Genomic DNA, 23,024 nt, shown 5'->3' on the forward strand with positions numbered 1-23,024 from the left:
TAAATAAATTAACATGAATAATAAATGACAGTAGAATAAGCACACGTATGACTGAAGAGTCATAGTGTAACTTTGTGTGGTGTTTGAGTTGTCCGACTTTTTGTGTGGCCATAAACGCACCAGTGGCTTAGTGGTATGCGTGTTGGTGCCAGATGACAAGTTGGTTTTGGCCAGGTTTCTACGGCAGAAAATGACTAGTTTTTCGAGATAGAAGTTTTTTACTCATGTTTTTGGTGTGGTTATGGCCGAATATAAACAGTTTTGCTCAATAAAGTGATCGATATAATTCCTGTCCTCGAAGCATCTCGATAGACGTTACAATAATTGAACGGTGTTCAATTGAACGGTGTTGACGAACACCGTTAGGGCCGCTTGTTGTCGCTGTCACTCAAAGTTGCATTGCAAAATTACACAGACTAAATGTGTTTATTTTGTTTAGAATTCAGATGGGTTTGATTTGGGGCGCGGCATATATTTGCTGTGCGCAGAGGACGCTTGAGCAGTGCGCAATTGCGCAGGTGCGCACCTTAGAGGGAACGTTGCTCACGTAACTGTGGCAAGAAACGAACGATGAAGCCAGGCTGACTGACCGGCAAAGGCAGGATTAAATAGTCCTTCTGATTAGTGCTCGGGAAACAGGTGAGCGTCCCGAGCAACAATCAGAGGCAGGTGGAAACAATAAGCACCTATGGTAACTAAAAGCAAACAAGGGTGCACAAAAACAGGAACTAACAGAAAATAACAAAAACATGATCCGGGCCACGGATCATGACACCAAGACGGCGACCATTTGGGGACTGCTGAGTGTTCTTCAAAATGTTAAGTAAGGTAAGGAGGTAGCGGAACTGGTGGCCAGGTGTCAGGATAATAATCTCTCCTTGAACCCAGACAAGACCAAGGAGATGATTATTGACCCACGGAGAAGGAGTACCCACTACACACCTCTGTACATAGGGGGGACAAAGGTGGACAGGGTGAAAACCTTTAAATTCCTCGGGACCCACATCAGCAAGGACCTCACCTGGGATCACAACACCCAACAAACAATAAAGAAAGCCCAGCAGCGACTGTACTTCCTAAGAAGGCTGAGAAAATTGGGCATGCCACCCAAAATTCTCAGCAACTTCTATAGAAGTACGGTTGAGAGTGTCCTTACCAGCTCAATCACAGTTTGGTATGGAAACTGCACTGCTAAGGACAGGAAGGCACTCCAGCGAGTGATAAAAACTGCTCAGTACATATCAGGAGCAGCCTTCCCCTCACTAAAGGACATGTACTCTACCAGGGCCACCAGGAGAGCACACAACATCATAAAGGACAATACACACCCCCAACACAGTCTCTTCATCCTCCTACCATTAGGCAGACGATACAGGAGACTGAAATCCAGGACTAAGAGACTGACAAACAGTTTCTACCCACAGGCCATCAGGCTTGTGAATGCTAACTTGTGAATGCTAGCTCCCCCCCATTTTACTTTTGTCTTTTTGAACAAAAGACAGCTACCATGACCACACCCGAACTGTGAACCATCACTGTAGACACTTTTCACCTTTGATCACTAAAGACACGCTGCTGTGATCCAAGGTCACCTCCATATTTATACTGTTGACTGTCAATCAGAATGTGCAATAATGTTATGTTACTTACTGTGCCTTGTATATACATTTATTTTTTTATTTTTAGCTAAGTACCGTGTGACTTGTTGAAGGGTGGACTAGCAAAGTAAGATTTTCATTGTACGGCAAACTGTCTGTTTAAAGGCCTACTGAAACCCACTACTACCGACCACGCAGTCTGATAGTTTATACATCAATGATGAAATCTTCACATTGCAACACATGCCAATACGGCCGGGTTAGCTTACTAAAGTGCAATTTTAAATTTCGCGCCGAAATATCCTGCTGAAAACGTTTCGGTATGATGACGCCTGCGCGTGACGTCACGAATTGTAGAGGACATTTTGGGACAGCATGGTGGCCAGCTATTAAGTCGTCTGTTTTCATCGCAAAATTCCACAGTATTCTGGACATCTGTGTTGGTGAATCTTTTGCAATTTGTTCAATGAACAATGGAGACAGCAAAGAAGAAAGCTGTAGGTGGGAAGCGGTGTATTGCGGCCGACTGCAGCAACACAAACACAGCCGATGTTTCATTGTTTACATTCCCGAAAGATGACAGTCAAGCTTTACCATTGGCCTGTGGAGAACTGGGACAACAGAGACTCTTACCAGGAGGACTTTGAGTTGGATAGGCAGACGCGGTACCGTGAGTACGCATGCAGCTGCGGCTTCCAAACATTTGATCGCTTGCCCGTACGTGCGTGCCGCTATGTGCATGTCGCGTACGTAACTTTGGGGACTTTGGGGAAATATATGTGCTGTATGAACTTTGGAGAGGTGAACGGTACTTTGGGCTGTGGGATTGAGTGTGTTGTGCAGGTGTTTGAGTTGTATTGGCGGGTTATATGGACGGGAGTGGGGAGGTGTTTGTTATGCGGGATTAATTTGTGGCATATTAAATATAAGCCTGGTTGTGTTGTGGCTAATAGAGTATATATATGTCTTGTGTTTATTTACTGTTTTAGTCATTCCCAGCTGAATATCAGGTCCCACCCGCCTCTCACAGCATCTTCCTTATCTGAATCGCTCCCACTGCCCTCTAGTCCTTCACTCTTACCTTCCTCATCCACAAATCTTTCATCCTCGCTCAAATTAATGGGGAAATCGTCGCTTTCTCGGTCCGAATCGCTCTCGCTGCTGGTGGCCATGATTGTAAACAATGTGCAGATGTGAGGAGCTCCACAACCTGTGACGTCACGCTACTCGTCTGCTACTTCCGGTACAGGCAAGGCTTTTTTATCAGCGACCAAAAGTTGCGAACTTTATCGTCAATGTTCTCTACTAAATCCTTTCAGCAAAAATATGGCAATATCGCGAAATGATCAAGTATGACACAGAATGGACCTGCTATCCCCGTTTGAATAAGAAAATCGCATTTCAGTAGGCCTTTGACTGTGCATATGACAATAAACAATCTTGAATCTTGAATCTTGAATCTAAGTACAGAAGTACACCAATGGAGACGCAGCAAGTGACTGTTTTTCTTTAACGAACTGACGGCCTCGTCGTCGGCGACACAAATTAAGACGAAAACAGACCTCGGAGGTTAGCAAACAACGCTAATTTTGCCGCCGCCGTGAGTTCCCTCTAGTGGACTCCTGCCATGACAGGTGACCGTTTGTTTGCTGGTCACGCGACTACGTTTGTTAGACACTGTAACCACGGCGACCGGGTCACTCGATGGAGACGATGCTTTGACCTCGACAATGGACACAAACGTCGTTACGTAACGACGACGCCAACGTGACGTTTAGAGGACGCTGGCTGGGCGTCTTCCCACCCTGCTTGTCTTCCTCGTCTCTGTCCTCATTCGTCCTCTGACGCACTCGCTTAGACGTGCGTCCAACCAGCTGTGCAATCACACACACACACATCTATAAATAGTTTGTGTGTTTGTCTTGGTGTGCGGAAACATTTCTCCCTGCTGTCAGCCCCTCGCTCGTCTTCTAGAATACTAACAAGGCTCCTTGTCCTTCCTCCTCCCCCTGAAGAAGACCTCACTGTCCTCACACTTAACATTAGCTTGTATGGTTAAAAAAAAAAAAGAGTGCCCACTAGTGGCCTGACGTGTACACTACACAAGCGAGCATGCATCACGTGACTACAGCTCATTATGTCAGCTTTAAAACTTTATGCTAACTTTATGATCACGTTGTTGCTATCGTTACCCTCCTAATAATGACGTCACGCCACCTCTTCCACATTTCCGCACTCCTTTCCGGTGAATTTGTCGCCGCCGTGACCCGCCGGCGCCCCGCTTTTTCGTCGCACGGCGCGTGCGCGGGAGGGCGTGTGACGGCAGCGAGGGCGTGGACGCGCGGCGCGCGCACGGACGGACGCTCGCCGTCTCCCATAGTCGGAGGAAGAGGAGGAGGAGGAGGAGGAAGAAGAAGATGAAGAAGATGGATGTGGTCTGAGCCTCGCGGAGACACCATGGGCTGCATCGGATCCAGAACCATCAGTAAGACACGTGCCCTCACCTGTGTGCGTGTGTGAGTGCGCGCGCGCGCGCGCGAGCGAGTGAGAGAGAGAGAGACGAGCATGCAGTAGTCACGTGATGATAGTCCCCCCCCGTGCTACGTTATGTCTTTTCGGGGGCTTGCATGTGTGTTTGGGTTACTATGGCGCCGTGCGTGTGCGCGTGGGGCGGCGAGCGACACGTGCACGACTCATGGGAGTGTGCGCGTGCGTGACATACAACTTAAGGTCATTGCGCCCCCCCTTTCCCAAAACGTCACCTTCCCGCGTGTTTGCTTTGCGTCACACTGACACGTCATTAACTGGAGACACGCGCGCGCGCACGCACACACACGCACAACCAGCATGACTTTGAGGATGAGTCACAAGCAGGCTGCAACGTGCACGCGCACACACCTGTGCAAAAATCTGGAAAGGACACGAAACGCTCATTTCCTGAAACGCTCATTTCCTGCCGTAGAGAAAGCGTCAAGAGGCTGGCTGGGCGTGAGGGGACGCCATCATGGTGGGACTGTTGCGTTGGAAACACTTGTCAGTCCAGTATTTGTTACAGAACTGGTGCCCCTAGGGCAGGGTACCCCAACCTTTTTTGCTCCAGGGACCGTTTTTTTGTAGGCAATATACTGCGCTCGGGGGCTGCAGTCTGACCCGCTGCAGGATGAATTTGAACGTTTTAAGTAAAATGTTACAGGAGACAACAGCTATTTCCCAGGGCGTAAGTCCCAAGACCCTGTATGCTGAAAAACTGCAACTAATGGACATTCCCATAAAGATGCCTGAGTGATAGATGACCCTCACCACTGATGAATGATAATGAAAGATGATCAATTAAACACAGATTTGCCATTAGGCAAACATTGGCAAATATCAAATATCTCAAAATATCTACAAACCCCGTTTCCATATGAGTTGGGAAATTGTGTTAGATGTAAATATAAACGGAATACAATGATTTGCAAATCCTTTTCAACCCATATTCAGTTGAATATGCTACAAAGACAACATATTTGATGTTCAAACTGATAAACTTTTTTTTTTTTTGCAAATAATCATTAACTTTAGAATTTGATGCCAGCAACACGTGACAAAGAAGTTAGGAAAGGTGGCAATAAATACTGATAAAGTTGAGGAATGCTCATCAAACACTTATTTGAAACATCCCACAGTTGAACAGGCAAATTGGGAGCAGGTGGGTGCCATTGTTGGGTATAAAAGTAGATTCCATGAAATGCTCAGTCATTCACAAACAAGGATGGGGCGAGGGTCACCACTTTGTCAACAAATGCGTGAGCAAATTGTTGAACAGTTTAAGAAAAACCTTTCTCAACCAGCTATTGCAAGTAATTTAGGGATTTCACCATCTACGGTCCGTAATATCATCAAAGGGTTCAGAGAATCTGGAGAAATCACTGCACGAAAGCAGCTAAGCCCGTGACCTCCCTCAGGTTGTACCGCATCAACAAGCGACATCAGTGTGTAAAGGATATCACCACATGGGCTCAGGAACACTTCAGAAACCCACTGTCAGTAACAACAGTTGGTCGCTACATCTGTAAGTGCAAGTTAAAACTCTCCTATGCAAGGCGAAAACCGTTTATCAACAACACCCAGAAACGCCGTCGGCTTCGCTGTGCCTGAGCTCATCTAAGATGGACTGATACAAAGTGGAAAAGTGTTCTGTGGTCTGACGAGTCCACATTTCAAATAGTTTTTGGAAACTGTGGACGTCGTGTCCTCCGGAACAAAGAGGAAAAGAACCATCCGGATTGTTATAGGCGCAAAGTGTAAAAGCCAGCATCTGTGATGGTATGGGGGTGTATTAGTGCCCAAGACATGGGTAACTTACACATCTGTAAAGGCGCCATTAACATTGTTGATAAACGGTTTTCGCCTTGCATAGGAGAGTTTTAACTTGCACTTACAGATGTAGCGACCAACTGTAGTTACTGACAGTGGGTTTCTGAAGTGTTCCTGAGCCCATGTGGTGATATCCTTTACACACTGATGTCGCTTGTTGATGCAGTACAACCTGAGGGAGGTCACGGGCTTAGCTGCTTTCGTGCAGTGATTTCTCCAGATTCTCTGAACCCTTTGATGATATTACGGACCGTAGATGGTGAAATCCCTAAATTCCTTGCAATAGCTGGTTGAGAAAGGTTTTTCTTAAACTGTTCAACAATTTGCTCACGCATTTGTTGACAAAGTGGTGACCCTCGCCCCATCCTTGTTTGTGAATGACTGAGCATTTCATGGAATCTACTTTTATACCCAACAATGGCACCCACCTGCTCCCAATTTGCCTGTTCAACTGTGGGATGTTTCAAATAAGTGTTTGATGAGCATTCCTCAACTTTATCAGTATTTATTGCCACCTTTCCTAACTTCTTTGTCACGTGTTGCTGGCATCAAATTCTAAAGTTAATGATTATTTGCAAAAAAAAAAAAGTTTATCAGTTTGAACATCAAATATGTTGTCTTTGTAGCATATTCAACTGAATATGGGTTGAAAATGATTTGAAAATCATTGTATTCCGTTTATATTTACATCTAACACAATTTTCTAACTCGTATGGAAACGGGGTTTTTTGTAATTAATAAATATATTTATTTTTAGGTAAGATAAACATAATAATACAATTTATCTCTAGTCTGGATGATTTAGTTCTTGTCACCCTGTTGTCCTCCTGTCATAAAAAAAAGGCTGTCCTCACTCAGGTCTGCATGGAGCTGGAGGGGGCGTGGCCTCCAGCTCCGGCTGAAAATCGGGAGATGTTCGGGAGAATATTTGTCCCGGGAGGTTTTCGGGAGAGGCGCTGAATTTCGGGAGTCTCCCGGAAAATTCGGGAGGGTTGGCAAGTATGGAATTGTGTGATTGACCCAAATGAGGACCCTTTCTAGTTGTATTGATTGGCTAAGAGGTTTCTATGGCATCATCACAAAACACTTGCTTCACTTCCCTTCACTTCCTCCTTGTCCTTATAAGGGCAGCGATAAAACACATTGACAAAACAGGACAAACATGTTCAAAATGCTTCCATGGTCTTATTAAGGGGGGTGATGATGATGATCGCCATCATCATCACACTATTAAGAGTGCAAGCATCATAAAAGTGGGGGGGGGGGGGGGGCTTTGACCGTTGTGTGTCATTGAGCTGGAGGAGGGGGAAGTAAGGCCGTTGACAGCGTGAAGAGGTCCGTTTGATTTTTGTTAGCAGAACGTCTTCTTCCCTTTCTGGAGGATGGGGGTGGTGGAGCAGAGGGGGCCGGCAGGGGAGTCTGGCAGGAAGTGGAAGAAAATGATGATATCATCCCTGCTAGGACCAGGAGGTGAAAGTGTGCCTCTTGTTGTGAATAGACATACCGAGCCGTGTTAAAGCCCCGCCCCTAGCCTCGAAACGTGAGCATGACATCTCTCTCGGAGGAGCTTGCTGCTAAAAATAGCAGATCAATGAGAGATACAAGTAAATATAGGTCATGTGACCACGTGACATCATACATAGCTATAGTGGCTAATGTCGAGGCGCATGCCAGCTTTTTGGTCGCAGTCCAGTGAGTATTTATATCATGTGATGATCTTTACGCTGTGTAAAGTTGAGGTTACCTTGACTCCGCCTCCTCTTACCACATTACCATGAGGTCAATCAAGTCTTCATGGCGTTCTTGCTCAGCTTTGTTGGTCCCAAATCACAAATTGTGTCAAAGTATGTGTGCCTTGCTATGATAGGCTGTGATGTGTTGCATGCGGTGTCTCTAATGTAACGCTTCCTGTCAGTACACTTCATTATGTACCCTGTGTCCAATTTTGAGAGTGTAGTGCTAACGTTCGCACTAAATATTCTCTTCTTCTTATTTTCTCTTTTTTAATTGGAAATTGCAAACACTCGAGTGAGTCCATGCTCTTCCGCGACGTAGCCAAGATGGCGACCACTGCGGTGCACTGCAATTTTCAATACTTTTTAGTAGAGATATGTCAGATAATGGCTTTTTTGCCGATTTCCGATATTGTCCAACTCTTAATTACCGATTCCGATATCAACCGATACCGATATATACAGTCGTGGAATTAACACATTATTATGCCTCATTTTGTTGTGATGCCCAGCTGGATGCATTAAACAATGTAACAAGGTTTTCAAAATAAATCAACTCACCGTATGGAAAAAAATGCCAAAATGGCACTGCCATATTTATTATTGAGGTCACAAAGTGCATTATTTTTTTTAACATGCCTCAAAACAGCAGCTTGGAATTTGGGACATGCTCTCCCTGAGAGAGCATGAGGAGGTTGAGGTGGGCGGGGTTGGGGGGGCGGGATTGAGGTGGGGGGGTAGGGGGAGCGGGGGGTGTATATTGTAGCGTCCCGGAAGAGTTAGTGCTGCAAGGGGTTCTGGATATTTGTTCTGTTGTGTATATGTTGTGTTACGGTGCGGGTGTTCTACCGAAATGTGTTTGTCATTCTTGTTTGGTGTGGGTTCACAGTGTGGCGCATATTTGTAACAGTGTTAAAGTTGTTTATACGGCCACCCTCAGTGTGACCTGTATGGCTGTTGACCATGTATGGTTTGCATTCACTTGTGTGTGTGAAAAGCCGTAGATATTATGTGACTGGGCCGGCACGCAAAGGCAGTGCCTTTAAGGTTTATTGGCGCTCTGTACTTCTCCCTACGTCCGTGTACCACTCCGTAAAGCGGCGTTTTAAAAAGTCATAAATTGTACTTTTTGAAACCGATACCGAGAATTTCTGATATTACATTTTAAAGCATTTATCGGCTGATACTATCGGCAGTCCGATATTATCGGACATCTCTACTTCTCAGTATGCATGGGCACCAAAACCCGGTGCCATTTTGCCGGACTAAACGGTTGCAACCACACCGAAAAAAGAAGAAGCTAAACGAATGCCGTCCTTGACAATGATATTGTGCAAGTGACGTTTTGTAAATATGTTTTATTCGGACTACAAGGCGCACTTGAAATCCTTTCATTTAAAAAAAAAAAAATCAACAGTGCGCTCATACCCCGGTGCGCCAAATGTACGTTTTAATTCTGGTTGTGCATACCGACCTCGAAGCAATTTTATTTGGTACATGCTGTAATGACCAGTTTGACAAGTAGATGGCAGTCACACATAAGAGAGACAAGTTGACAGCAAGTTGAAGCCTGTTCAATAAATGACACTATCAAGTACCCGTAAGCAAGCAACACCAAAACGTTGACGGTTCATTCAGAATATAGAACATTACACACAAAAATCTATCAAAATGTTTTAGCACAACTTTGATGAGCTACTGTAATCAGACGTACTGTGCTTCAACCAACGGGTATTATTATGGTGTGTGTATAAGGACTAGGGATGTCTATCAGGTACCGGTATTTTATAATAATTGGGTCGGCCCTCTTGGACCCTGAAGATTCTGGACTATCGGTATATTTTTATCTAGCTGATCGTCGTAATTATGACACGCTGTGACATTTGATCCAGCTGCCACTGCATATACATAAAAAACAATCAGCTTGTAATAATTACAAATAGGAAGCAACACCACACAAAAGTTTGTAACACCACAATTCATCCTCAAAAATCCCTAAAGTCACGCACGCTTATAAAATTTATATAGTTTCAAGTGAACACTACTCACGACCGCCGCTACCACGCTTTATCAACCGTCCTTATAGCAATCCATTAATACACAAGCTAATAATGTATCAAACAAATAAGTGATAATACAATAATCCATAAATTTGCCTTGACGCAAGATAAAATCAACCTGCTTAAATGTGTCTCTTACAGTTACTTCTGTTTCTTGACTATACAACTGGACGATTAATATATACACTTGATCACTGAGTCTTTTTTTTGTTCACACAACACAGACACATACATAAGTTGGTAGCTGTCAACCTCCGGTCCATCACTCAAATACGTCCGTGTGCAACATCAACACAAAACCATTTCTATTGTTACAAAATGCACACCCACATAACATGCTAATTGGTTGTATCCAGTGATGGGCAAGATACTTTGAAAATGTAGTAAGCTAAGATACTCAGTGGTGCTCAGTGGCCTAGTGGTTAGAGTGTCCGCCCTGAGATCGGTAGGTTGTGAGTTCAAACCCCGGCCGAGTCATACCAAAGACTATAAAAATGGGACCCATTTCCTCCCTGCTTGACACTCAGCATCAAGGGTTGGAATTGGGCGTTAAATCACCAAACATTATTCCCGGGCGCGGCCACCGCTGCTGTTCACTGCTCCCCTCACCTCCCAGGGGGTGATCAAGGGTGATGGGTCCAATACAGAGGACAAATTTCACCACACCTAGTGTGTGTGTGACAATCATTGGTACTTTAACTTTAACTTTTTACAAGTTACTCTGGATTAAATGTAGCCAAGCTACTGTTATGGTTGGAGGGAGTTGTGACAGCACAGTTCCACAAGGGGGCAATATTGCTCTATGTATTTATTATATATATCAACAATATAATATAATAAATAATTAACAATATAATTAATAAACTATGCGATGAGGTGGCGACTTGTCCAGGGTGTACCCCGCCTTCCGCCCGATTGTAGCTGAGATAGGCTCCAGCGCCCCCCGTGACCCCGAAGGGATTAAGCGGTAGAAAATGGATGGATGGATGAATTAATAAACTATAGAATGGAGTGTGACTAAATTCAAGAGTGTGTATGGTGTGAGACTATGTGAAGCAGTTATCTGTTGAGTGTTACCGGAAGGTGTTGTTCCAAACTGGAAGTCCAAGAGGGCGAGGCAAAAAGGATGTCCGTAAGCAGGCGAAAGATCCAGGGGCGAAAGAGAGGTGTCAGAGTCCGTGTCCATGCGAGGGGTCGAGGATGGCAGTCCAAAGTCCAAAAGAGAAGTCGAGGCGCAAAGCTCGATCATGCGGGGACGAAGGCAGATTGCTGGGGAAGACGACAAGGAAGAACAATGAAACACGGAGGGGAAAACGCAGAGAGAAAGAGAGCAAGATTGCATAAGGCACGATGCTTACGGTACGCCAGCAGAAGGTTATATTCCGGCCAGGGATGGCAGGTTGTGCAGGCTTATGAAGGCAGGTCTGATCATCAGCTCCAGGTGTGCGGATTGCTGATCGCCCACAGCCTTGCCGGCATGTGGACGTGACGCGGCCAGCGTGAGCCGGGTGTGTCTCGGTGCGCTACCAGCGGAGGTGCTGGAAGACCCAGCTGCCGGGGAAAAGCGGGTTCGAGCCCGCGCCGTGACAGCTACAGGGGAAGTTATCCCCAGAGAATTGTAGCAAGCTACACTACAAGCTACACGGCAAAAGTAGCTTGCTACATTATATCAGTGGTGTGCCATCAGGGCCAGCAAGGCCTTCTCTGCTGGCCACACATAACCAGAAATCATGATCATAATTAAAGATAAAAGTAATTTTTAATTTACTCTCCCTAAATATCTAAAAGTATTCATATCCTCTTCATGTCATATTATGCTCCTTCCAGCGTTGTTGTTTTTAGTTTATAGAGTTTTTATCCAATCAGAATTCAGCTAGCTTATGTTGCCATGCTGTATCGCGGGCGTCCGTGCACTGTAAGTGAATGGGCACATACAGTGATAGACAGTTGCAATAGCCAACCAGATCAAGCATTGTTGTCAGTAAGGCCTTCTAGATGGCCTAAGGCAGATATATAGTGATGTATGAGCCAGGTAACAAAAGAACTCCATTACCCAGCATGCCACAGTAGTGGAGAGCATGTCACATGCCGGTGTGGAGTAAACTTGAAGAACTCAGCCAACACGCCTCGTCTGCATCTTTTATGATTAGACAAGACAACACATATATTTGCAAGGCCATTTTCAAGAAGGATATTTAAAGAGAAACTACATATTGTGAGACTATGTCGACCAACCCCGGAAGCTCGCTCAGCTGTCGATGAAATGTGAGTTCAGATATTTTATTTCTTTATTTTTCCATCCATCCATCTTCTTCCGCTTATCCGAGGTCGGGTCGCGGGGGCAGCAGCCTAAGCAGGGAAGCCCAGACTTCCCTCTCCCCAAAATGTGTTTTACAATTTTATTTTTGACAGTACCACATAAGATATGTTTTAATTGCTGATGCGGGTTTATTGATTTTTAAATGCGCCAGAAAATAACCTGTTTTGTACGACTCACAGTAAATGTGTTTCTGTATAGTATTTCTCCAGCAATGGTCATGTGGTGACATAATTGATGGTAATTTGAGAGGTAATTATTAAAGTCGGACATCACTGAAGGCCTAGGTGGGAAACGCATGGCCCACCACTGCATTATATAAATATATAACTTAATGTACAACTTTCCACCAAACAAGGAGAAAAATGCTCAGTTTGATTGTTTATTAAAATAAATACTAGCTCGAAACATGCCCTTTGTCTGGCTTTTTAACACTTCTTTTTAATTGCGCACCATGTACAAAATGAGGGAAAAAACACAGGAAACAAATGAAATAAAAAGCAGTGAAACCATAATCCATCCATCCATTTTCTACCGCTTGTCCTTGGGGTCGCGGGGGTGCTGGAGCCTATCCCAGTTTCGTTCGGGCGGAATGCGGGGTACACCCTGGACAAGTCGCCACCTCATCGCAGGGCCAACACAGATAGACAGACAACATTCACACTCAGATAATAATAAATAAATACCATAATATACAGTATACTTTAATAGAGACTTTTCTTCACAGGATAAATGACTGTTTTAACAGAAACCACAGTGGCAAAATGACAATAAACTAGCCAATGTAACAAACTATTTGTCTCACAAAGGAGACATTCGAGGGGAACTCGACTTTTTTGGAACTTTGTCTATCATTCACAATCATTATGAAAGAAACGACGATGGATGTTTTTTTTTTTTTTTTTTTTTAATGCAATCTAACTTGTAAATAAACGTAAATAAAAGTCATCCAATGGGAGGCCTTCTATTTCGCCCCCCAAAAAACAATAGATAAAGTGTGAAGTGAATTATATTTATATAGCGCTTTTCTCTAGTGACTCAAAGCGCTTTACATAGTGAAACCCAATATCTAAGTTACATTTAAACCAGTGTGGGTGGCACTGGGAGCAGGTGGGTAAAGTGTCTTGCCCAAGGACACAACAGCAGTGACTAGGATGGCGGAAGCGGGGATCGAGCCTGCAACCCTCAAGTTGCTGGCACGGCCGCTCTACCAACCGAGCTATACCGCCCAAAAAGTGCCAACAATACTCAATTTACACTTTGTGACTTGAATATTAAGCAATTATTAGTGATATTGTTATCATAAGCGCTAACGCAGACAAACTATTTATAGCGGCAACTTGATCACCAGTTTATGCTGCTATGTTTACATCATCGAGTGGTCAGCTGTTTCCTCGCTTCCCTGCTCCTTGTAAGTTTATTGTAGATCATAAATCATGCCTCTCCCCTGGATAGAAGAAGTCTGAGGCAAATTTCGACAAGTTGGTACATTTTGACAGCCAATTTAGACCCGGTAATGGCGAGAAGGACACACAAAGACATTTGGCTGCACCTAGCTTTCTTCGTGAGTAATATGAGTGTTATGTATCAAAGGGGAGTAGTGACGGCACAGTTCCACAAGGGGGTAGTAAAGCACTATGATTTATCATATATTTAATAATCAACCAATACTAAACTAAGGATTACTATTAATTAAACAGAGGAAATGTAGTGTGACTAGATCCAAGGTGTGTGTGGTGTGAGACTAGGTGTGGTCTGCGGTCCCCTCCAAGGTTTATCATTGTCATCCCATTGGGTTGAGGTTTTTTTGCCCTGATGTGGGATCTGAGCCGAGGATGTCGTTGTGGCTTGTGCAGCCCTTTGAGACACTCGTGATTTAGGGCGATATAAGTAAACATTAATTGATTTATAAATGTGTGTTCCACCTCGTCCATGTCAAGAGCAGTTTTGATTTGGGCTTACATGGTAAACAACTCAAATGAATGTTTTGGGCATTGTTTTATCCAAATCCATACATTGTCCCGCCTTATCTTGCCTCTGATTGGCCTGTCCGTAATGTTTTGCCTTAATCTTAACCAATCGTGACTCATCATAGTAAACCAACCAATCATCATTGTTTTTTCCTGTATATTTTTGTCCCGTGCCTGTGGAGTTGCACTAGTCCATTTCTCTCTGTCTTTTCTCTTTCTCTTCTCCCTCTCTCTTTTTTTGTAGCTTGTGGCTTTGTAGCTAAGCTAAGATCTACAAATAGCTAAGCTACGGAAATCGCTACTCGTTTAAAAAGTAGCGAAGCTGGGAAATGTAGTAAAGCTACGTAGCTTCGCTCCATGTAACGAGCTACTGCCCAACACTGGTTATAATTTAATTCAGGAAAGTCCAAACTTTTTTTCACCAAGGGCCACATACTAAGAAATGAAAGTACGCAGGGGGTCAGTTTGATACATTTGGTACATAAAGGATGCTAAAGCCAATTCAATGTACATCAGAAAATGCTAAATTATTTGAAAGGAAGAACATTGTCAGCGTAGCTTTTGTTTTGTAATAACTCAACATTTGTTAGTGTTGTATCTAATATACCTCACTTAATTATTTTCATTTTCAGAACATGTCGATGTTGATTAATTGTGCAGACCTACTATCAACCAATACTTCATTGATGTGAATTAAACCAGGTGTGTCCAGAATGCAGCCCGTAGGCCAGTGTATATATATATATATATATATATATATATATATATATATATATATATATATATATATATATATATATATATATATATATATATATATATATACTGTATGCACCTGGGGATAGGTTGATTGGCAACACTAAATTGGCCCTAGTATGTGAATGTGAGTGTGAATGTTGTCTGTCTATCTGTGTTGGCCCTGTGATGAGGTGGCGACTTGTCCAGGGTGTACCATGCCTTCCGCCCGAATGCAGCTGAGATAGGCTCCAGCACCCCCCGCGACCCCAAAAGGGACAAGCGGTAGAAAATGGATGGATGGATGTATATAAACATATGTTATATATGTATGTATGTGTGTGTTTACATATTTTTGATAATATAATGGATATATAATTACTAATTATTATGATTGAATATTGAGAGTATGTGAAAGTTCAACTCCAACCTTGTTTACTTCCGTGATGACCTATTTAAAGCTTTGTAATCAATCAGAAATATTAAGCAGCTAAAAGGCAAACATGGATTAAGTGTGGAGAGAGTATTTTTTTATTTTTTCCCCATCATGCCTTGCAATGAATTTAAACAGGAGTAATTTCGATGTTTTTTTGATGATGGGACATTTTTTTTAATAATATCCACAAAGTTCAGTGAGCAGGTTGTGTTATGTGTGACTATCTGTAATGACTTTTTGTGCTGGTTTAATTTTTTTTTCTGCATAATGACTAGGAAAGGTTGTTTGGATTGGGTCATATAGGTAAATGTTGTGGTTGAAATGTCGAGAAAGTACACATCGTGGTCACTGACCTTGTTTCTCACATTTGATATGGCAGAGGGGTTAGTGCGTCACAATACGAAGGTCCTGGGTTCGATCCTGCGCTCGGGATCTTTCTGTGTGGAGTTTGCATGTTCTCCCCGTGACTGCGTGGGTTCCCCCCGGGTACTCCGGCTTCCTCCAAAGATATGCACCTGGGGATAGGTTGATTGGCAACACCAAATTGGCTCTACTTTGTGAATGTGAGTGTGAATGTTGTCTGTCTATCTGTGTTGGCCCTGTGATGAGGTGGCGACTTGTCCAGGGTGTACACCGCCTTCCGCCCGATTGTAGCTGAGATAGGCTCCAGCGCCCCCCACAACCCCGAAGGGAATAAGCGGTAGAAAATGGATGGATGGATGAATGAAAACACCCCACACAGCCAGGTTGCTTATTGAATTTGAACCTGTGCCGTGGGCCACATTTGGCCAGCGGACCTGTGTTTGGACAACTCTGCTTTAAATGGTTACTTTCATTATTGTTTTATATGATGATCACATTACATAATAAACACTTTTATTGGTTATGTCTTCAGTTTAAGATCACAATGAGGACAAAAGCTCTGAGTATGTCTGCATAAAGCCAAATATTTTGAAAGTGAATTATTGCTTATTGTTCTAATGTGTGGCACCTTGAGACTGTCATGTCTGTGTGATCATGTTTTGTTTTAGTCATGTTCGGTTTTGTTTTTGGACTCTTTGTGCACTTTTGTTTGTTTTGTCACCATAGCAACCCATTAGTTTTCACCTGTCATGTCACGCACCTGTTTCACGTTTTGAGTCACGCACCTGTTTTCACTGATCATGTCACTGCTATTTAAGCCTGTCTGTTTCTGTTGTTCGTCCTGGTGACATTATCCTTTCTAACTCTGTTTACCGCTGTCATTATCATGCCCTGCTTATTCCATAGTGTTTGCTTCATGCCATGCCACGTAAGTTTTTGTTTTGCTCTTGGGACAGCGTGGCGCAGTGGGAGAGTGGCCGTGCGCAACCCGAGGGTCCCTGGTTCAATCCCCACCTAGTACCAACCTCGTCATGTCCGTTGTGTCCTGAGCAAGACACTTCACCCTTGCTCCTGATGGCTGCTGGTTAGTGCCTTGCATGGCAGCTCCCGCCATCAGTGTGTGAATGTGTGTGTGAATGGGTAAATGTGGAAGTAGTGTCAAAGCGCTTTGAGTACCTTGAAGGTAGAAAAGCGCTATACAAGTACAACCCATTCATCATTTATTTATCACAGTAAGTGTTTATTAGTTTCACATCCATAGTTTTGCCTTTGTCCTAGTTTTTGTTTTCTTGGCCAAGTTTATCTCCGCCTGTGAGCGCGCCTTTTTTTTGTACCCCTTTTTGTAGTTTGTTAGTGTTAAAATAAATATGTACTCACAGTCACGCCTTGCCCATGCCAACTTTCCTTTGCATTCCGGGAAAACAAACTCTAAGGTCCACGTTTTGACAGAGACAAGAATATGTTGATTGGCAGTCTAAAATTAACATGTTGTCCTTCACTCATTATTTTTTGCAGTCTTATGCATTTTATTATGCATTGTATAAATTATAAAAATTGCAAATCGAATCGCATTCGCAATTTTGGAGAGAAAAGTCGTAATTAGTTTTTTTTAAATGAATGAATCATTGTTTTAACACAAAAATGGGCATCGTTTAAGCACCGGCACCGTTTTTGAAATGCCGATTTGGTACTAGTACTGGTTAAAATCCTTACTTCTCAGTACGAATGCAATTATGCTCTCAAAATGCCAAGTGTAAATATGCAAGTGCCCTCACAAGTCACGCGCTCAGCTCACATGGCACGCGACCTTGGCGGCTGCAAGCGGCCTTTTTTTTTTTTTTTTGCAGCGGTATTCCGAAGCGGACTGGGAACGTGACTCATCGTCAAGTAGGAAACAGCGACACCAATTAGCTCGTTGGCCTCCAGCGTGACAAACGCACACATGCGCACACATTGTGAGTGTGTGTGTGTGTGCCACTTGACTTGGAATTCTTCAGTTGTAATTTGATATTATTGGAAGAAAAAGCAGCAACAACTTTGTTTTCCTTTGGGGCTTCACCTGCTAGCATGGTGGTGCTAGACGTTAGCATCGCTTCCTTTTCCAAAATTCCTCGCTTGCAGCCTGACGTCTTATGGAGGTCAGCTGTCAGCTGATGCTCGTCTCCTGGACCACCAGCTCCGCCCTCCGCCACCTCCCGTTAGCCTTGGAGGGATTTATTGATATTGATGTGGAAGGCTGAGCTACTTTTAGCAATGTGTGTGTGTGTGTGTGTGTGTGTGTGTGTGTGTGTGTGTGTGTGTGTGTGTGTGTGTGGTGGGGGGAATGGTACCTGTAAAGAAGTGTTGGATCGATGCTGCCGTCAGCCATGTTGATACATGAGAAGTATTATGGTCCGTTAGACTGCAGTGTTAAGTGAGTACAGGCCGTTTATTGATGTCCTCTCTTTAATACTCTTCAATCAGCTGCCTCGCTCCCCTCATTCCCACAAGGAGCTGCTTGTCCTCCTCAAACTAAACCTTCATCCGAGCGGGGGGACTCGACTTCACTCGAGTGGACCCTGCACAGTCCACAGACACCTTTTCACCTTTTCAGCTAGATAGTGTGCTTGCTAATCTATTATACTTATACTTGTATAGTGCTTTTCTACCTTGAAGGTACTCAAAGCGCTTTGACACTATTTCCACATTCACCCATTCACACACACATTCACACACTGATGGCAGGAGCTAACATGCAAGGCCCTAACCACGACCCATCAGGAGCAAGGGTGCAGTGTCTTGCTCAAAGACACAACGGACGTGACGATGTTGGTAGAAGGTGGGGATTGAACCAGGAACCCTCAGGTTGCTGGCACGGCCACTCTGCCAACAGTGCCACGCCGTCCACTTTAGCCTGTTAGCTTGTTAGCTTAGAGCAGGGGTCGGCAACCCAAAACGTTGAAAGAGCAATATTGGACCAAAAATACAAAAAACAAATCTGTCTGGAAAAAATGAAAAGCCGTATATAAGTCTGATAATGAAGGCAACACATGAGGTAAGTGTATATATTAGCTGTGATAGCCTACTATCAAAATGACTATGTGTCGCAGGCTGAAGCAAATCTTCGTTGACAGAAATGTTGAAATGTAATATTTATTCTACACATTTTTACAACATTAGAAAACATTAGTAAATCAGAGGCCACTCAGAAGGTGAGATAACTCCTGGAAATTACTGGCTTTTAATGGCCAAAGGTATAGATGTGTGTGTCCAAGTTAAAAAAGTAATCAATAGATTAATTACAATCTTTGGCAAGCTAGGTAATGTTTGCTGTGGTCTGGAACAACATGGCACACAAACAACTATCTGAAATGCAGCCAATATTACATACAGATAATGTGTCATGAGACATGCAAAACTAAATTATATGCAAAGGGGATGCAAGAAAAGGATATTAAAATGAGGCATAATGATGCAATATGTACATACAGCTAGCCCCAATAGCATGTTAGCATTGATTAGCTTGCAGTCATGCACTGACCAAATATGCCTGATTAGCACTCCAACGAGTCAATAACATCAACAAAGCGCACCTTTGTGCATTCACACACAGCATAAAACGTTTGGTGGACAAAATAAGACAAAGAAAGAGTGGAAGATTTTACACGTAAACAAACTGTTGCGTCACAGTCTGCACTATGGTGAGTTCAAGAACAGCCAAAATTAGTAGGACAAAACGAGGTTCACCAAATACTCTCATCAGTGAAGCATACACACAAACATATTAAACTGTGGGCTTTCTAACGATTGGGAAGGTTTGTGTCATGTTTGTCCTCAAACAAAAAAAACATACTAAAACAAAAAAAGTGTTTTCCCCCATCTTTTTCCATTTTTAATCCTTTTTTAAGCCACTAGGGTGCCGCGAATTGCTGACCCCCGGCTTAGAGTTTAGCAATGAGCATGTGTGTGATAGTTTAAGGTCAAAAAGTAAAGCGCCGGACACTCACATTTGCCTTCTTTCTTTCTGTTTGTGTCCCCAGCAACCGATGCGGTGCCTGTGCGGAAAGATGGAGATCAGGTACAAAACTTTTTTTTTTTTCCCCTCCCACATAAAGTCATGTTTTCATCATGCTGGAAGTTTCTATATGAGGACATTTTCCTTGTTTACTGACAAAACTTACTTTAAAATGTCCTCTCAGTTTGTGCGTTTGTGTGCGCACGCGTCTGTGTGTGTGTGTGTGTGTGTGTGTGTGTGTGTGTGTGTGTGTGTGTGTGTGTGTGTGCGTGTGCGTGTGCGTGTGTGTGTGTGTTTTTGTATTTCTACCCTTCTTTAGACATCAACAAGGAAAAATACCTTCCATATGAGGACCGGTGAACAAGTTAGGACCGAAATCATGGTCCCAATACAGAAAACTATTGCATCTAATAGAGAAACAAATACTAGAGTCCGTGAATATTGCTCCAAAGTCAGGATTTTTTGTTGATTTAATGTGCATACAAAAGTACATATTGACAGGTGCAAAAGCAGCTGTGGAGTCCCCCAAGGCAGTATATTGGGGCCTTTACTGTTCCTAGTATACATAAACGACTTGTCATCAGCATGCGACTGTGAATTGTTCTTGTTTGCGGATGACTCAGCCCTGCTGGTATCCGGCAAGGACAAGTAACAGGTGGAGAAAATCCTCAGCGCTGAACTCTGTAGAACTTGCACCTGGCTCGCTGACAACAAGCTATCCATACACTTGGGTAAAACAGAATCCATCCTGTTTGGGTCTCACATAAACCTTAAGAAAGTCAATGACTTCACTATAAAAGTGGGTGACATTGTTATCACCAGGAAAGATAAAGTCACCTACCTAGGTTCCATTCTAAAGGCTAATCTTTCCTGTGATAAAATGGCAACCAAGGTAATCCAAAAGGTCAACCAACGAACAAGATTTCTCTATAGAATCTCCTCTCTGGTCAACAAAAGCACCATGAAGATTCTGGCGGGAACTCTCGTTCAAGCCTTTTTCGATTACGCATGCACCTCCTGGTACCCCAGCACCTCCAAAACCCTCAAATCTAGACTCCAAACATCCCAGAACAAGCTAGTCAGATTACTTCTAGACCTCCACCCCAGATCACACCTCACTCCTACCCACTTCTCCAAAGTGGGCTGGCTCAGGGTGGAGGACAGAGTAAAACAACTTGCACTGAGCCTAGTCTATAAAATCCGCTACACCTCCCTGATACCGAAGTACATGTCAAACTACTTCCTTAACGTAAATGATCGACATCACCACAACACCAGGGGGAGCTCCACTAACCACGTTAAACCCAGATTCCGATCTAACAAAGGTCTTAACTCATTCTCTTTCTATGCCACATCAATGTGGAATGCGCTCCCAACAGGTATAAAAGAAAGGGCATCTCTATCCTCCTTCAAAACCGCAATAAAAGTACACCTCCAGGCAACTTCAACCCTAAACTAACACCCTCCCCAGATTGTTGTTAATAATCAAATGTAAACAATCAAATGCAGATATTTTTCTTATGCCTTCTGATCTCTCTCTCTCTCTCTATGTCCACTACTTGCTGTCCATATCCTACCAAGTCAGACCTACACTGTTTCAATATCCGTTTCTCTGTTCTCAATTGTTGATGACTGATGATAACAACCAAACCTAGCCCCCCCCCCCCCCCCCCCGCCCCCCTCCACACCCCGAATTGTAAATAATGTAAATAATTCAATGTATATACCCTGATGATTATCTTGTGTGATGACTGTATTATGATGATAGTATATATGATAGTATATATCTGTATCATGAATAAATTTAAGTGGACTTAAACAAATTGAAAAACTTATTCGGGTGTTCACATTTAGTGGTCAATTGTACGGAATATGTACTTCACTGTGCAACCTACTAATAAAAGTCTCAATCAATCAATCAATGATAAAACAAGACTGCAGCGAAATAAGGACTTCCCTATTCATCCCCAAAAAAATCTGCCAGGTGAACAGCTGATTTTCGGTTCGACTTCCGGTGCTGACGTAAGACAACCCGCGTCCCCTATGTAACCATATAGGATGAACAAATACACTACGGTACTAAGACTATAGTGGCCATTAACAATTAGCTTCTACAGCTGAGTTGCCCAAAGTGTGGCACAGGGGCCATCTGTGGTCCGTGACTCGATTGTCATCGGCCTTAAGCACATTACAAAAAACAAAAAATAGAGGTCTCATTTGCACCCCTGGTGGTGAAATCTATCAAAATTAGGGTGGTCCCAAAAAAGAGGGATTTTTCAAATTGACTGTGTGTTGGTTTTAAAAGTGCTCCCCCTCTGGTCAACATAGGATATAACAAGTGTGTGTAAAAATTTGACGTGCTCCCCCTTTGGCCGACATATGTAATAACACATGTGTGTTAAGGAATTGAAATGTGCCTCCTTTGGCCAAAATTGATACAAAAAATTAAATAAATATGTATATAGAGACATACTGCAATAACAAAGTAAATAATGAAGATTAAAAACCAATTACAAACAAAACAAACAAACAAAAAAGAAATAAATGCTTATCTTTTTTATATTTGCATAGTATGTGTATATTATTATTGTTGTAAATACAAATCTTTATATATCTAAAGAGGTAGGCATTATTCGGAGGTCTCAGGAAGGTAACAAATACAAGAATGTGTGCGTGTGTGTGTGTGTGTGTGTGTGTGTGTGTGTGTGTGTGTCTTCAATGAGGATTCAGATGTATGAAGGGGTCAAATTATTAGGAACTGTTGTGAGAGTCACAGATGGTGAACCTAACGAAGTGCATGCTGGGAAGTCGTGCTCATATGTTTCATATATGACATCAGTGACCTTCACCTCACCTCTGTGCATAGGGAGGAAAAGGATGGTGAGGATGATGATGATTAGGTAAATTAGGATGATGATTATGACGTAAAGATGAGGAGGATGGTAACAAAGATAATGATAAGAAGGAAGGACGGGGACGAAGATAATGAGGATGATAATGAAGATGTGGATGAGAATGATGATGAGAAGCAGAAAATGGGAATAGTGCAGAACATGTGGAGGATGGTAAGGATGATGATGATGATGATAATGAGATGGAAGAGTAAGGCTGAGGATGTTAAAGACGTGGAAGAAGATGATGAGGATATTGAGAATGATAATGATGAGGAGGAGTGAGGATGAGGATAATAATTAGGATGCTAAAGATGACGATGAGGCTTATGATAAAGAGGACGATGATGGAGGAAAACAATGAAAAGGAAACGTGAAAATGAGGATGATGAAGGTTTGGCGGAGAAGGGTAATGAAGATGAATGATGAGAAGGAGGATGATAATAGTGATGAACATGGGGAGGGTGATAAAGATGACAGTGAGGGTTATGATGATGATGAGCATGTTAAGGAGAATGATGAGAATGTGTGGGGTTGAGGATGATGATGAGGATGACAAATCTAATGA

General features: G+C 43.1%; 1 protein-coding gene across 6 annotated transcripts in view; it reads left to right on the forward strand.

The window, feature by feature from the left end:
- Positions 1-3,890: 3,890 nt before the first annotated feature.
- Positions 3,891-23,024, forward strand: part of LOC133610530 (uncharacterized) — a 33,361-nt gene continuing 14,227 nt past the window's right edge. For 4 of the 6 annotated variants that reach the window (XM_061966873.2, XM_061966874.2, XM_061966876.2 and 1 more), the window contains exons 1-2: positions 3,892-4,083; positions 19,591-19,628. In XM_061966873.2, coding sequence (XP_061822857.1) covers positions 4,029-4,083; positions 19,591-19,628 — 93 coding nt within the window. In that variant the 5' untranslated portion in view covers positions 3,892-4,028. Of the gene's footprint in view, positions 4,084-19,590; positions 19,629-23,024 lie in introns of all 6 variants that reach the window. The other 2 variants (XM_061966878.2, XM_061966875.2) reach the window with 1 other exon arrangement.

The sequence above is a fragment of the Nerophis lumbriciformis genome, linkage group LG11 (genome assembly GCF_033978685.3).
Source record: "Nerophis lumbriciformis linkage group LG11, RoL_Nlum_v2.1, whole genome shotgun sequence".
Taxonomy (NCBI): Eukaryota; Metazoa; Chordata; class Actinopteri; order Syngnathiformes; family Syngnathidae; genus Nerophis; species Nerophis lumbriciformis.